General features: G+C 42.8%; 1 protein-coding gene across 7 annotated transcripts in view; it reads right to left on the reverse strand.

Annotated features, from left to right (window-relative positions):
- sbno1 (strawberry notch homolog 1 (Drosophila)) overlaps positions 1-15,675 on the reverse strand; it is a 29,193-nt gene extending 13,518 nt beyond the window's left edge. The window contains exons 1-22 of one of the 7 annotated variants that reach the window (XM_014127391.1): positions 15,342-15,675; positions 14,130-14,219; positions 13,586-13,702; positions 12,939-13,016; positions 12,417-12,653; positions 12,065-12,191; positions 11,188-11,226; positions 10,756-10,856; positions 9,693-9,789; positions 8,623-8,783; positions 8,363-8,496; positions 8,160-8,250; positions 7,814-7,975; positions 7,478-7,613; positions 7,155-7,260; positions 6,667-6,820; positions 6,396-6,578; positions 6,086-6,183; positions 4,548-4,693; positions 1,845-2,045; positions 1,579-1,764; positions 1,209-1,378 (exon numbers count right to left, since the gene is read on the reverse strand). In XM_014127391.1, the coding sequence (XP_013982866.1) occupies positions 1,209-1,378; positions 1,579-1,764; positions 1,845-2,045; positions 4,548-4,693; positions 6,086-6,183; positions 6,396-6,578; positions 6,667-6,820; positions 7,155-7,260; positions 7,478-7,613; positions 7,814-7,975; positions 8,160-8,250; positions 8,363-8,496; positions 8,623-8,783; positions 9,693-9,789; positions 10,756-10,856; positions 11,188-11,226; positions 12,065-12,191; positions 12,417-12,653; positions 12,939-13,016; positions 13,586-13,702 (2,724 nt within the window). In that variant the 5' untranslated portion in view covers positions 14,130-14,219; positions 15,342-15,675. Of the gene's footprint in view, positions 1-1,208; positions 1,379-1,578; positions 1,765-1,844; positions 2,046-4,547; positions 4,694-6,085; positions 6,184-6,395; positions 6,579-6,666; positions 6,821-7,154; positions 7,261-7,477; positions 7,614-7,813; positions 7,976-8,159; positions 8,251-8,362; positions 8,497-8,622; positions 8,784-9,692; positions 9,790-9,983; positions 10,571-10,755; positions 10,857-11,187; positions 11,227-12,064; positions 12,192-12,416; positions 12,654-12,938; positions 13,017-13,585; positions 13,703-14,129; positions 14,220-15,341 lie in introns of those variants that run through there. The other 6 variants (XM_045688855.1, XM_014127400.1, XM_014127385.1 and 3 more) reach the window with 6 other exon arrangements.
- Between the last annotated feature and the right edge of the window lie 351 nt (positions 15,676-16,026).

Consider the following 16,026-nt stretch of genomic DNA (forward strand, 5'->3'; position numbering starts at 1 on the left):
TCCCCACACAGCATAAGGCATTCAATAACGACCATGTCTCAAGGAGGGTGAAAATTGCCAATGGGGCACAGGTGAGGACAAATATCCCTATTCCTGTGAAGGACTACAATGCCAGCATGGGGGGTGTCGACCTATCTGATAGAGGACCTGGTAGTAGCCTACAAGACCACGAAGTGGGTTAAGACGTTTTTTTTACCACAAGAGTGTGCAAAGCTGTCATGAAGGCAAAGGCTGGCTACTTTGAAGAAACTGAAATATATTTTGATTTGTTTAACACATAATTACATGTGTGTGATTTCATATTTTTGATGTCTTCACTATTATTCTACAATGTAGAAAATAGGACAAATAAAGAAAAACCCTTGAATGAGTACTTTTGACTGGTATTGTGCATCTGTTTTTTTTATATTGTTTTTGTAAACAGTTCATTTGTATGTGAGACCAATACATTGGATGTGCCTAGGCTAAACGTTCAGGCACTTGAGGTAAAAAATAAATAAAAAAAAACGCATAATATTCCCCCTGACACGACCAATGTTTTAGAGGAGTTGGTGTTGTTGAAATGACATTTTTTTATAGTGAACAATAACATTTAGGCACATCCAGTGTGCAATAACAGTGCAGTTACCACATTGACACTTTGGAGAGGTTGAAAGGACACTTGAATGTACCCTGGATACCTCAAAACACCACCACGTTTGAATGAGGTTCATACGGTAGAAATTGTGTTTATACTGAACAAATTAAGGATTGCAAATATGTAATAGCACTGGAATGATATAATTTACAGACATATGCCACTTTGGAGAGGTTTAGGGACACTTGGAAATGTCCCATGACCACACCTGACTTAATAAAACAACTGTCCATTTCTAGTTAGGTTTATCGATCCCATTTGTTTTTCCTGCCATTGTTCACATGTTGCGGAAGCCATCTGATATGTATCCAGCTCTAGTCATCAATAATTCACTTAAAACGTTTCAATGAATTATGAAATAAGTTATTTTGTGTGTGCTTGATCTTGTGAACTATGTAACTCCCATCTTCTGATCATTTCCTAATAATCTCCCAGATGTCTTCCTTCCATATATACCAAGTTTTTCATGTCAGAATCATGTAATTACACACGAATAGCAGTTACTTTTGGGTATGTCTATTTAGGCGGAAATCTACATTTTGCCATCACATCTAAAAGGTTAACCCGTTACCTCAGCCACATTGTCCGGTCCTCCCAGCTCGTCTATGAGTTCATCCAGAGTGTTGGGGGGTAGATCCTGAGCCAGCTTTTCCAGCTGGTCCAACAGATCTCTCTTCATCTGCTGAGCATCTTCCACAGCATCCTGACTGGTCATACAGCTGTCATCTGCCTCTACCTTGGCTGATGGAGGGATTAGAGGGAGGGAGAGAAGGTAAATAAATAAATAAATAAATAAATATATATATATATATAAGCTAATCTTGACTGGTTATACAACCCTAACTCATGCTTTAGAAAATACATAGATGGCAAAAGGGGATTTGCACAGCAGTTCGACACGACACTCACCTATGGCAGGTGCGTTGTTGCTACTAACTCACCTATGGCAGGTGTGCTGGAGGTCTTGACTATGGGGGTGGTGAAAGCAGGCCTGATGGAGCCCAGACCAGAGGCTAACAAGGCACTGTGGATAGAGTCTGGGTCAATGCTCTTCTTCTTTTTCTTCTTTTTATTCATCTTCTCCTTGCCTTTCTTCACCTCTTTCCTCTTTCCAGACAGCCAGGGGTCTAAAAGAGGAAGAAAGTATAAGACAATTTTCGGTAGTAATCAAACGTCTTAAATATCATTATCAATCTCCCTCGCTCACCATCCTCCTCATCCTCACTGGAATCATCCTTGAAGGGGTTGAAGTCATCATCATCTTCTCCAGAGCTGACCGACTTGAAGCTGTCGTCACTCTCCGCATCATCCTTATCAGACTCCTCCGATTCGCTGTCGTCAGAGCTACTCCCCGACAGACCACCAGACTTTCTCTTCCGCTTCTCAGGTTTCTTTATCTCAGCACCTGCTGTAAACAGCCAAAACACTTAGTCTCCCACAATAAGGCCTTTTTAAAGATTCACGTCTCATATGTGGAACAGTAAGCCGGAATATTACATAAAACACCTAGGATGAGTCACAGGTTCACACAAAAATATAGGCAGGCCTCCCGAGTTGCGCAGCGGTCGAAGGCACTGCATCGCAGTGCTAGAGGCGTCACTACAGATCCGGGTTCAGTCCTTGTGACAGCCGGGCACATGCACACTGACTTCGGTCGCCAGCTGTACTGTGTTTCCTCCGACACATTGGTGTGGTTAGCTTCCGGGTTAAGCGAGCAGTGTGTCAAAAAGCAGTGCGGCTTGGCCGGGTCAAGTTTTGGTGGATGCATGGCTCTCGACCTTTGCCTCTCCCGAGTCCGTATGGGACAAGACTAACTACCAATTGGATATCACGAAATGGGGGAGAAAGGGTTAAAAAAAAATACAAAAGAAAGAATGTAAAAAGAACACCGGATAGGCAAGTAGAGATGTTGTTGCTGAAGTAACCAACTGAACAAAAACTAAGAGCAAACTCTTCGCTGTCCCATCAGATCCATCACCTGCTAGGGATGGGCATCTTCCCTTTTCAAGACGATTCGATACGCATCTAGATAGACGGCCTACAATACATTTAGTTTGATTAGAGGAAGGAAACTGATGCAATACGGTGCTATACACTAACATTTATTACATAAAAACATGAAATTAAAATCTGCTGCTGATGGAGCTCATGAGCTGTGCCTCTGAGCTGGATTGATTCGTCTGAGCTGACTTCTGAGTGTAAATGATGTATGTTGGCATCTGAGCTGAGCCATAAGGGAAACTGGGCATCTACCACCCCACACACACTTTTGTACTGAAAACACTCCAAATGAGCTTCTCTTCTCCCGTGTCAACCATGCAATGCGGGCAGCAAAAGTGATTGCTGTCCTCGTCATGACATTATCAACTATACCCTGTATATCTAAAAATGACCATATACAATGATTGTTTCAAACAAAACTTCCAAAACTATTGTTGATGAACTTGGAACAATTGAAATTAAGTCTAATGTAAGCCCTGATCAGCATGTAACCTACCTATAGCCAGATGAGTTGACTAGGCTACTTTTACTCCGGTAAAACGCATTTTTCAACAGCGCATTTCATAAAAATAACCTAGCAAATTACATTATTAGTTGAGTGACAACCAAAGCCTTATATTGCGCAAGCCATTTTACAAACATTTGAATGCTGAAGGTGACACGCAGATGTGCCAGCTCAGGAATACGCCTACCTCTCGTTGGACAGCGCACAACTGCGCAGTTTGACAAGGCTACTGGGGTTGTTCGGCATGCAAAATGACTTGTTGATCAATGACTGTCGACCTAATTCCAGTGCCTTCAGAAAGTATTCACACCCCTCGACTATTTCCACATTTAGTTTTGTTAGACGGAATTTAAATTAGTTTACATTTAGATTTTGTCGTCACTGGCCTACACAGAAAACCCCATAACGTCAAAGCGGAATCACGTTTTTAGAATCGTTTACTCATAAAAAAATGTAAAGCTGAAATGTCTTGAGTCAATAAGTATTCAACCCCTTTATTATGGCAAGCCTAAATAAGTTCAGGAGTAAAAATGTGCTTCACAAGTCACATGGACTCAGTGTCTGCATTAATAGTGTTGAACAGGATTTTTGAATGACCTTCTCTGTACCCCACACATACAATTATCTTTAAGGTCCCTCAGTCGAGCAGTGAATTCAAACAGATTCAGTGGTGGCTGAATCATGTTATGGGTATGCTTGTAATCATTAGTGACTGGGGAGCTTTTCCAGGATACATTTTTTTTTTACAAAATGGAGCTAAACACAGGCAAAAATCATAGAGGAAAACCTGGTTCAGTCTGCTTTCCACCAGACACTGGGCGATGATTTCACCTTTCAGCAGGACAATAACCTAAAAGTTCCTGAGCGGCCGAGATACTTAAATCTACAGCAAGACCTGAAAATGATTGTCTAGCTATGATCAACAACCAATTTGACAGAGCTTGAAGAATTTTGAAAGTAATAAAAATGGGCAAATGCTGTACAAACCAGGTGAGGAAAGCTCTTAAACTTACCCAGAAAGACACACAGCTGTAATAACTGCCAAAGGTGCTTCTACAAAGTATTGACTCAAGGGGGTGTGTATACTTACCTAAATTAGTTATTTCGGTATTTAATACATCTGCAAAAAATTCTAAAAACATGTTTTCACTTAGTCATTATGGCCTATTGTGAATAGATGGGTAAGAAGGCATTTTGAATTCAGGCTGTAACAAAATGTGGATTAAGTCAAGGGGTATGAATACTTTCTGAAGGCATGGTACAAATTTTGTGAACCTGCGATTCGTAACGTTTGAATCGATTTCCGGTCCCGCGGACCAATGCACTCATTTCTTAAACATTTGAAACCAGGACCAATGAGTATCGGTGAATCATTTACAACCCTACTGCCTGAACCTCAAGTACCTTTCCTCTTCTTGCCCTTTTGCTCTGCGGCGGCCTCGCTGGGCGATGGCGTCTTCTTGGCCGACAGGTCGATGCCCAGCAGACTGAACAGCTTTTGTCTGTCTGGAGCAGGGAAGTGCTTCTCTATCAAGGACTGCAGAACACCTCTGGGAGGGGAGAAGGCAAACAGCTTGTTAAAGATAGTACTAGCATACAGCTAGCTAGCATTACAGCTGTACAATACTAGCCCCAATAAGACAAAAGTATCACAATCCATGTTAAATATAATGTCCTAATAGATTCCAAGTTGTTTCTCAATATGTTCTCTTCATACAGGGCATCTGCAGGCTCCATGAAGTTTAACTTGGACTGCAATTTAATAAAATGTTGAAGTCAGCACGCACCACACACAATAATATTCCACACCAGAAACTAGCTGAGGAGCGGTCAACGCCGTTCTCATATATTAGTCAGAGTTGAGTATTGATTACTAGTCGCGCAATTTGCTTGCAACATTGAGGCGCCAGTCGATACTTGCAAAAATGTCAATTCCAAAAACGCTTTCATGTAGCTCTTTGTCCTGTACAACTGCGCTCCTTCCGTGGGGTGATGACATTTTATTGAATACAACCGACTTCTCCCTCATTTGTGTTGCTCAACTGGAGACGTAGCGGCGTACTATGTAATCTGAGATTCAATTGACACAAGCGCATTCGTGCTGAGTGAGCATCACAAATAAGGAAAAGGTCTGTGGTTGTATTCGATAAAAGTTTATTTAAAACTATGAATTTCAGCACCGCAGTTGAGCAAACAGTTACAGGTAAGCGTTTTCAGAATAGACATTTGTATAATTATCGACTGCTGGTGACTTAATGTTGCTGCTAGGAAATCATACAACCAGCTATCAATTCCAGCTATAATGATACCACTTGGGGGGGGAATAATGCCTTGAAGTCAAACATACCCCAATTTTACTGTGTAAAACGGGGTTAAGTCTCCATCTGGAGGGCTAGGCCACTGGGTGTGCAGGCTTTTGATCCAGCACTGCTCAAACACACCGAGTCAGCTTAACAAGGTCATGAGCAGTTGATTTGTAGAATCTGGTGTGTTGGAGTGGATTTGGAACAAAAGTAGGTACACAGCCTGTAGCTCTCTTGGCGGTATTACGCGATAAGATTATTACGTTAGCTTACAACCAAAAAGTAAAAAAGAAATAATATTCCTTCATTCAGTGAATCAGGTATCAAACAGCTATACTTCAAAAAGGTAGCTAAGTTGGAGGGCTCTAGACTGACCTTTTCCAGTGCAAAGTAAGACATGAAAGAAGTTAGCTATTACATCTAACATGTTCAGGGAATGTATAATGGCACACACAAGCACACATTTGGATAGCTTACTATCATCTTGAAAGCATGCCTCCAGTATTATTTAATGATTCTTTAACGGAAACACTGCAGTCCTCTCCTTGCGCAGAAAAATACTTCTAAAAGAGTTTAAATCAAATGAATTAATTTAAGACGTTAAGGACCAGCGGACTCCCTGCCTGGGTGAAAACTTACTTTGCGGTGGAAACAAAGTCGTTCAGCTCTCCTCCTCCTTCCTCCAGGGCCTCCAGTGTTCTGGCCTCTCCTGTCGACTGAAGACCAATCACGACACACTACAGAGAGAGACACAGGCCTCTAGTCACACAGTCTGGGTTCACAGGAAAACATACGGGAGAACACCAGTCACCTCCTCTCAAACAAACCACAATACACTAAAACCAATATGCATGTGGCAGTATTCCTAAACTTCTGAAATCTGATGTAAAAAAAAAAATCCTGTAAAGACACAATCCCGTCTTTTTATCTTCTGAAACATCCCACCCACCTTTCCGTTTTTGACCTCCTCCCTGGCAAGCTGCACCACCCTGCGGACCTTGGAGGCGATGCAGAGGTACTTGAAGAACCTCTGGTGGGCCGACCAGAACTGACCCCACATGGACTTCTTCATCCGCTGCTCTGCCTCCATCAGGTTAGCAGCCGCCTGGAACTTCTCCCGCGCAGCCACCCACTGAAAGACAGGGTTAAAACAGAGTTTCTGTTTCTGAAAAGACCCCAGGGAAAATGGTTAAGGTTAGGATTAGGTCAAGGCTCCTTACCAGGCGTACAGACTTGTTGTACATCTTGATGTAGTGGGTTGTCAAGGGAACCTCCTCAATCTTGAACGTGACGCCTGTGAAGCTCAGCTGCCTGGCAATGTACATCCCCCTCAGCTTCATATCCATGGCAACTATCTCCATGGCACCAACACCTCTGAGGAAAATGGAATGCAAGGGAGGAAAAGGTTTATTTGGAATAGATATTTCTTCAAGGAAAGTCATTTGTGATACGCTAGACACCATATCGATAGACATAGACAAGGGGAGGTATAACAAGACTTCAGCAGGAGAAGTTTTTCTACAAAACACAGATTGATCTGCATATTCATGTTTTGTATCAGTTTAAGGGTTGAAGACATTCTGCCTCTACAGATTCCATCTGCCAAGAGTCATAACTTCAAGATCCCTTGCTGCCTCCATTCTGTGGCCGTTTTTAAACCACAAATACTCTGCACCACTATGACGAGTTACTAGTGTGTCTCCCTCACCTGCGTTCCACAGCCTGGATAAAGTTGCTGAACTCTCTGAAAGGTGTCCCCTCTCCCCAGATTCCCAGACGGTTCATGTAGGCCATGTTACGGGGCTCAGACGCACCTGAAAATGTTTTATCAAATAATGATAAAAGACCACACACAGATGGAGAACACTTCTGTACATTTAGGTTATCATATCTTGTACTATATTTCCCACCATCTTCTCTATATAGCACATATAGGAGCTACACAGATGGTTCAGCTAGAATAATGACTCTGCTCATCATTTGAAGCATGAAAACGCCAGCCGCCTCCTCTCTAGGTGGTTAGTATCTTACCAGTGGCGCTAGCGTACACCACCCGTGCCTTGGGCAGTTTGTTCTGCAGCTCCAGGACCGCCAGTCCCGTCTTGGTGGGTTTGGATGACCCGATGGGACAGACATTTTTGGCTTTGTGACACTCGTCATACACAATCTAAAAGGGGCTTGGGTTAAGGAAAGGTGTTATCGTCACTAAACTACTGACATTTCCATCTACCAGTTACTACAACTCCTACTTTAAGGGCAGTTACAGATTACATACTCAGTATACATTTGGACAAGTTGTGTTAAGGGCAATTATGTTTTTTATGATTTGTTTTTACAGTAGTCATCTGTTGGTCAGTGAAAGGATACGACTCCGTCAAAGTCCTCTCCACACCAGTGGAGCAGCTGTTTGAAGCGGGTCTTGTACTTCCCTCCAGACTGGCTCTCTCCGATCAGAGAGGAGTACGTAGCGAAGATCACCCCCTTCTTCACACTGCCATTGTGTTTGGACGAGATCTTACCATACTTAAACTGGGACAGACAAAATAGGATGGGTTTTGAGTGACGCGACAACACCTTTACATGCATGTGAACACGTCCTTTTGGAAGGCAGGTATGAAAAGCATATCCAGTGTGAAGGATCCTCTTCAATTTATTACCATGGACAAAAAAAAGCGTGGAGAAGTACATCTGCACCCAGCGGGCAACCTCTTACCTTGTTTAGTGAATGGACCTGAATGTTCTTGGCTCCTATGTCTTTCAGATCCCTCTCCGCATCATACTTCAGGTCATTAGAAACACTGAACCTGTGAAGATGGAATAGCGTTCATGAAATTAGTGTGTGTGAATAGGTATGTGTAATACGTGTGTCTTGTTTCATTGATGGGATGTATCAGGTAACCCTAGTTATAGTTTTACCAGAGTGACCTCTTTCTGCCGAGGAGGTAGTTCTCGTAGATGATCCCAGCGATGGTCCGGCCCTTGCCCACTCCGGCCCCGTCTCCTATCAGATAGGACGCTCGGTCGCCGTTAGGGAGGAATGTCTCATGTTGCTATGGAGACAAGAAACATTTCGGTTTGTGAATGCTCATCTACACTAGTACATAAAGCAGTGCTAAGCTGTAGTAGGGTCTTTATCTGGCCAAGTGAGCAGTGGCGTAAATGTGTAGGCTCTTTACCTGGGCAGCGTATGTGATGGCCTCCAGCTGCAGGGCAGACAGCCAGCCGCGGTCGACAGTCTCCTCTGGTATGGACATTCTGTACCAAACGTTTGGAGGCTTCACACTGGACAGGGAGCTGGTCTCCACCACTGGGTCTGGGTGACGCAGCCCAATCCGCACTGGAACCATCAATCAACAAATCAGCCAACTGACCAATCAAATCTTTGTTTTCCATTAAGCCTTCTGCTCCCTCAAAGCAAACACTCAGTGTGCATCTCTGCATGGGCTCCACCCATCTTTCATCAGTCAATATTATTTGAGTATGATAAATATTAAGCCTCACCCACACTTCAGGATTCAAAGCTCAAAATCAGGTTTGTTTTTAAAATCCATTTTGGAATACTGACTGTCCAAACAGCAAGTGACCAAATCGGATGTGTGCTTGCTCAGACTGTAGTAATGTTTTTTGACCTGGCTATGCTAGTTGCCATGGTAATGGCGGGTCTGTGTGCAGAGGCGTAGGCTGATTGGTGGTGCTCATGCTCCCTCAATCCATCAGAAGTTGTTGTATAGCAAGCTAAGGTGACAACGATGGAAGTCTCCGATTTGCGCTGAATCTTTGAAATCATAGCGTAAGAACACTTACAGCCTCAAAGGATAAACAAGATTATTTTTGGCTAGCCACAACAGTCACCTAAGCTAGCTAGCCGTTTAGTTCCTTAGCACATTCACTAATTTTCTGGTAAACAATTAAGTTAATTAGCCACCACGTATACTTGTCAAACATTCAGAGTAGCTACCAAACTACAAGATATGCCAAATAACAGACTAAAAATCACGTGAGGGCAAATCAAATTTCACCATTCAGACAAGTTCCATGGACAGGAATCAGATTTGTCTCCGATTTTAAACCACCTACGAAGGTGGCTTGAAATATCGGATTCCATACAATTTTTGGCTGTTCAGGCTACAGGAAAAATATCAGATTCAAAAACGGATATGCCCCCCCAAAAATTTGGTTTGAGTCCCTTCAAACAAGGCTTAACTGCTTCAGTAAACGTGAAAGGAAACTAAATAGTTAAGCTTACATTTCATGGGCATGTACTCAGCGTATGTCTCAGCATGACCCAACTCTTCATCCTCCTCTTCCTCAGCCTCCTCCTCCTCCTTCATTCCTGGGAGTTTCTACACAAAGACATAATCACTCGTTACTAAGCTGTCTGAAGCATTTCAGAAACTCAGCAGGCTATTGAATTAAATTCTCAGAAGGCTCTGTTGAATCCTAAAGAAAATAGTAATTATTAGGGAATCATTGTGTTGTTGCCGTTTATCGATAAGGGGGCTTCCACACCAAATTGGTTTGGAGCTTTTTTACTCACCCCCCCCAAACTCCGTTGCTTTTTCCACCTTAGTTTGGACTGGTATTAACAATACCCGCAGTCGTGAGCAAACTAAACAGAGCACAGTGGTTCACTCAAAAAGGGTGGTCTTGGTCCAATTCCATTAGTACCATGGTACAGTTCTCTGCAGGTGAGAACGCAGTCCGGACCAAACACAGGAAAAGAACCAGAGAACTATTATTGGTTGTTTGACTGCGAGCATTTGATGAAACGCACGCAATACCATAACTTGATATCTCTGAAACATTCTGTCAGTAGCAGGGAATTTATGAGCGCGTCTGGGGGAGACGGGGGTTTATACCGGCATATAGGCTACTGAAGATAGCCTATTCATATCGCAGTTATAGCGGCTATTGCATTGTTTCCTCCCACATGTTGTTGGAAGACCAAAGCGAAAGTAATGACGTTTGGGGACGCGCAAGTTAGACTTATTGACAATCATAAACGGATTTAACGTGAGCATTTATCTCCAACAAACAAATGACTAGTATGAACACATGGTTTTGTTGAGGCATTTTAGCTTGTTAGACATTTGGCAATGTGAAACCAACTCGAACAATTTTTTATTTTTTTTTTTAAAATTTAACAAATAATTGAACTCTGATTCAAACTAATGCTCAGAACTGTGTGTGTGAAAACTTCTTGAGACTACTAGAGTGTCTGTCATTGAACAGGGGGAACGGGTTTTACTAGGACTGCCACGGCTTTCGCCTTTTTGGTTAAGAGTCAGCGATTGGACGACACCACTCACTAGTGTAGGTGAGAAGCTCCGCACTTTCATGTCGTCGTTCACCCAGAACCGAGCGACATCTTTACTTGACACCTCCTTCTTTATCCCGTTGTTCAGTTCCGCTGTGAGAAGAGGTACAGAAAGAATACAGAAATCATTAGTGGAAGTACAGACACGTCTACTGACCACGTCCATTGGAAACAAAGACTTTCAGACACGTAGGCATGATTCACTTGAACTGCCCTTGCGCAAGGTCACTTCTTGCTTTCAGTTTCGCTTGCTTTCAGTTTCACATACACTATAGAAGTCTAAACCAACCACATACAACTGAAATCAAGTGGTTGAAAGTGCTTTGAAGGTGTGAAAACTGGACCCGTTTATAACAACCCTCTTCGACGCTGTTACACGATAACACTAGAATCAGATGATACCTGATCTTGATCCTGTCCATACCTGGTTTGTGGATCATCTTTGTCGAGACCAGTATAATATCTGCGAGGATGAAAGCATTGAACACTGATTGAGCATGGACATGTTTGGTACACATTAATGATCCTGTGAGTGAAGTTAATCATCTGTACAGGGAAGGGTTTTGAAATGGGTTATATCCTGATCAGCGCTTTCCAAACTTAAAGAGCAACAATTTGACAAAAACTGATACGGATAGGAAAGGCGTGAATGGATTGCACCCTGGGGCTCAAAATAACATGGCCTGAAAATGTCTTCGGCCAATGCGGTAGAACGTTCCGAGAGTGCCACTTCTCCCTCCATGGCCATTGCTGAGTAATAAAATGAATGCTTATGAGTAGTGCTGTTCGCATCTGATATAGTTTTAAAACCTATGAAAATGTCCAGTGAAAGCAGATATGCAGTTAGCTGACACCAATATACAGTAAAGACTTAGACACACATTATCCCGAATGCTAATCAGTAAAAACTGATGAAATTCGCTGCTCCGTTTTGCTTTGTTTAAAGCCGGTCATTTCACAGTGAAATGTCGGAGCGTCTCTCGTATTGTTACGTCGCCAACATTTCAAGAATAAAGTTCCATATGGGCGCTAACATGGCGACTGTTCTAAAACCTGGCCTAACTCTCCATATATATGGCTCTGGCCTCTAATCCAAGATCTGCACCTGTAAATATGAGCAGTGTTTCCATCCACAGGGTCACTTCTGATCTTAGAAAATGGTACAGAATAGGTGAGAGACAAATGGTAGTGACATCAAGTGTTCATGTTCTCGCAGACACCAAAAGACGAGTGGGAAAAGAAAAGAAACCATTTTGGAGTCATTGGAACCCAGCCAGGGTTCCATGAGTACCGTGACTCACTGGTGCCTGTGGCTGTTGCCGTGGCGACCGGCTGGGCGATGTCTGGCGGTGGCTTGAGCCTCATGAGTTCCACCAGACTACTGCTCTTCATGGTGCTGCCGGTCCTCAACAGGTCCTTCAGCTGAATCTGACACAGAAGGAAATATACATGTTATTACAAGGAAGGCTCTAACTCAAGTTTCCCCTCTTTTGTTGCTATTTTGCAGATGGCAGCATAGGAACTGAAAGGCATCTTAGCCCTCGTGACACCTACTAAAATCAGAGCGTGCACACACACTTGTTTATTTCATATTTTCAGCTGCAGTTTTGTTCCCAATGCCATTCCCAGGGTAAAAGTGTTTCCTCCACTGACCTGCTCTCTGTTGGAAGGAACCACTGTGGAGACAGGGGAGGGGAGAGCAGTGGAGTAGGTAAGTGTGGAAGATGATCCCCGCAGGGCTGACGGAGCTGTATGGACCACCTTAGTGACTGTGATGGTGTGTCTGGCCGTGCCTCCAGTTGAGGGCTTGGTCACAACAATTGTTCCCAGTGATGGCAACTGATTCAGTTGATTTAAGACAAATGTGGTGGTTGAGGGCTGAGGCTTGTGCTGGTGGACCAGTGAGGAGGGACAGGGAGGAGAGGTTGAGATGTTACCACACAGAAATTATACTGCAGTACAACACGCTAGATATTCCATTCATTCATTATACAACTGGGTAAAGTAGTTTAACACAAAGCATATGTTTTTTACGAAATGTGTAGACGTAGCACAAATATTCTGTGTCCTTTTTAAGTGGAGACAAACAGGAGAAAACATTTTCAAACGGTTGATTGACTAGGTTTCTTGGTAAAAGCACACTGTAACCCATATTTTGTTGAACAGAGTTCCTACCCTGATTGAGACTGCAGGTGTGGGTGGAGCCATTGCCTCCATCCCTGAGCCAACACCCAGGGCACTGATGGAGATGGACTGGAGGAGAAACAAAACTCACATCAGCACCAGAGAACACTACACATCTGAAGCAGCAGCACCGAGGCTGACTTTAAAAAAAAAAAATTTGCACAAGGAGCATGTGTGTGCCTAAGTTGAAAAATGAAGGTGCACCAAGAAATATATTTGAGATTACAGGCCATTTTCTTTGTAGTAATGGTGCAAGTGTGACAGACATGAATCAGCACTCAGTGTATTCTCCATGGCACTCAGGGGCTGCGGTACAGTGAGGTAATCATTGCAAAAATGATCTGGGCGATTTTTTTCCTAGGTGCTCCTAACTTAAAATTCCAGGTGGCACAGCAAACTATTTAGGCACATACACAAGTAAAACGGTCGCACTGTAGAGCCCTGCCCAGGCTGTCCTTTAGTTATGTATTTATGCAGATCAGAGGAGAGAATGCCACTACTGAGATACTGGGAGGTCACTAAACTACTGAGATAACTATATTAGTTAAATGCTTTTCCATTCATTAAATTCAAATGATGCAGAAGTGCTCGAAGCCACATTGGACTATTGGGAAGATGCCTCCCTGTGTTTCACTTACCTGTGGGGTGGGAGAGGGAAGAGCAGCATCCTGAGGGTCAAAGTCAAACAGGTCGTTAGGGCAGATTCCGCTCTCGCTCAGGGCTGCCAAGAGCAAATCCTGTCCAGGATCCATCATCTGCAAAACAAATTGGTAAGTGACATCAGCAGGAGCCGAATAGGAAAACAGACAATTGTTGGCAACACGTCACAATCCACTGTTAGTGATCTAACCAAAATTGTTTGTCTGTAGTTAACTGTATTTTTCAACACTACTTGGTCTGTTATGTCGTACAGACAGTGGGCTGTCTGACAGCTTTTATTTCACAGTAAGCTGTCTAACACACCCTGTGATAGAGCACACAATTTCACACCAACAAATACAAGCATAAGAGCTCAAAGATAATAAAAAAGTACACTATGAAAAGAAAAAAAAATTGTTATGAGTTTTGAATCAACTGCTTTCATGTAAAATAAGTAGCAACAGATATTTTTCAAACATACATTAGAACCTTCTAATGCACAGCACCATGTGGCAGACATGTGACCACTGAGTGACTGTTTACCTTGGTAATCTAACAGTTCATCCAACCATCAGACCAGATATCTTCACTCAGCTGTGCACTAATAAAGTATGATGTTGGTTGCTGCTGCTGCTGTTAGTAATTCAAAAAAAATGAGCAGATGACGGCAACAGAATGTTGACTGGCATGTGGCACCGGCCAGGAAGCGTCAAGGATGTTTAGAAATGTTCGACAGTGGGTCCCAACTCTTAAAACAAATCGGTCAAGGTAGACTGCAAGAATATTCAGCAGTTACACACAATACAAGGTGTACATCCAGCTGTGTGATATTGAGAACTTGTCTGGTTACAATGTGACCCGGACCCTGGCACGTGTTTGCACTTGACTTGCTCCCTACTCCGTAGTCTCAATTTCCTGGAGTGACGTCGTTCGCAAGACTATTTAACAGTAGCTAGCTAATGTCAAATCTAACATGTTTTATAGATGCTTGCTAGTTAGATCAGGCTAAGACATTTAAAAGATTCGTGTGGCTTGTACACATACATAGCTAGGAAACCACACACCCTCTAAAGTCAATAGCACTGCAGTATATTAGCTAGCTAACGTTAGCTACTTGAAACTCACCTGACCACCTGAGCTGTCCACTGATTTGATAAATCAAGTTATTAACTATGGAATCAATGAACATCGATATTCAACTGTTATTTGTGTTAAAAAACAACCTTTCTATGCACGCGACAGTGGCGTAAACAAGTCCCATTCACCTTGGCATTTAAGCTAGTTAGCTTACTGGATAACTTAACTATGTAGCTATGCCATTAGCTACTACATTATAACGTTACTGCAACTAACCCCTACTGCCCGTTATGAATTTGACTGCACTAGGAAAATAATGTACTAAAAGACAGCCCAAATAACACATTAGCTAACTAGCATTATTACCCATAGTAAGGTAATTATATCGACAGTAATAGTTAATGTTACAAAAGGTATTTAGCTAACGATACTGTAGTTAGCTTTAAGTTATCTAGCTAGTTAGCTAATAGCGTACTAAGCCGTGTTGGTGTTATGCTCTGTCACGCCGTTAGCTAACAGCTAACGTTAAACGTTGCCGCGTTAGTTGCAATGGGAAGAGGACAATAAAATACAATTTCACGAAAACAACATGTCACAGCCTCACTATAAACACTTCACCGTGATCCTGGGGAAATCACCAACCATTTACAAATATTTGTGCCAGGCAACAACACTCACTTGGCAGTCAACGGGTGTTCAGTTTATCGCGGCGATTACAGGGGCTGTTACCCTCTTCGCTCCGCTGTTTTCTAACCACCTTTCGCCATCTTTACCAAAGGACCAGAGTCGCGTATTGGTCACGTGACGTTTAGCCCGAGAGCTGGAATTTTCAGGCGCGAATTCCTACCACTCCGTCGATAAAAAATGATATCCAAGTGGTCGCAGGGCGTCCGTTGGCGATCAGCAATCGATAAAGAAAAGAATGTTGGCATTTCAAGCATAATTTTAAACCTTACAGATTCCAGAAACAGAGTGCTAAACCCTCGTCACGTGACCGCGTGAAGTCTTTGAAGGAAGTGACGTCCAGTCGACGTTTCCTTATTATGCAAAATATGTCATTGGGAACCCCCATTTTGGTAAGGTCAAGGTAAAACATTTGCTACGTTATTGGAGGTCTGTGTGTCATGATTTCAAATTATGACGGCGTTAAGGTCTAATCCTTTGTGCTGCATGTTTATATATTGCATAAATCAATCAATCAATAGTAACCCAGTCTAGATCATAGAGACCCAAAAAGCAAGCAGCAGCACAGAGGCAAGGAAAATCTCCCTGGAAAGTAGAAACCTTGAGAAGGACCACTCAGATGGTGACCTCTCCGGCTGCATTACTCCATGCTCTTAATAGCATCAATAATAAACATAAA

The sequence above is a fragment of the Salmo salar genome, chromosome ssa01 (assembly GCF_905237065.1).
Source record: "Salmo salar chromosome ssa01, Ssal_v3.1, whole genome shotgun sequence".
Lineage (NCBI taxonomy): Eukaryota > Metazoa > Chordata > Actinopteri > Salmoniformes > Salmonidae > Salmo > Salmo salar.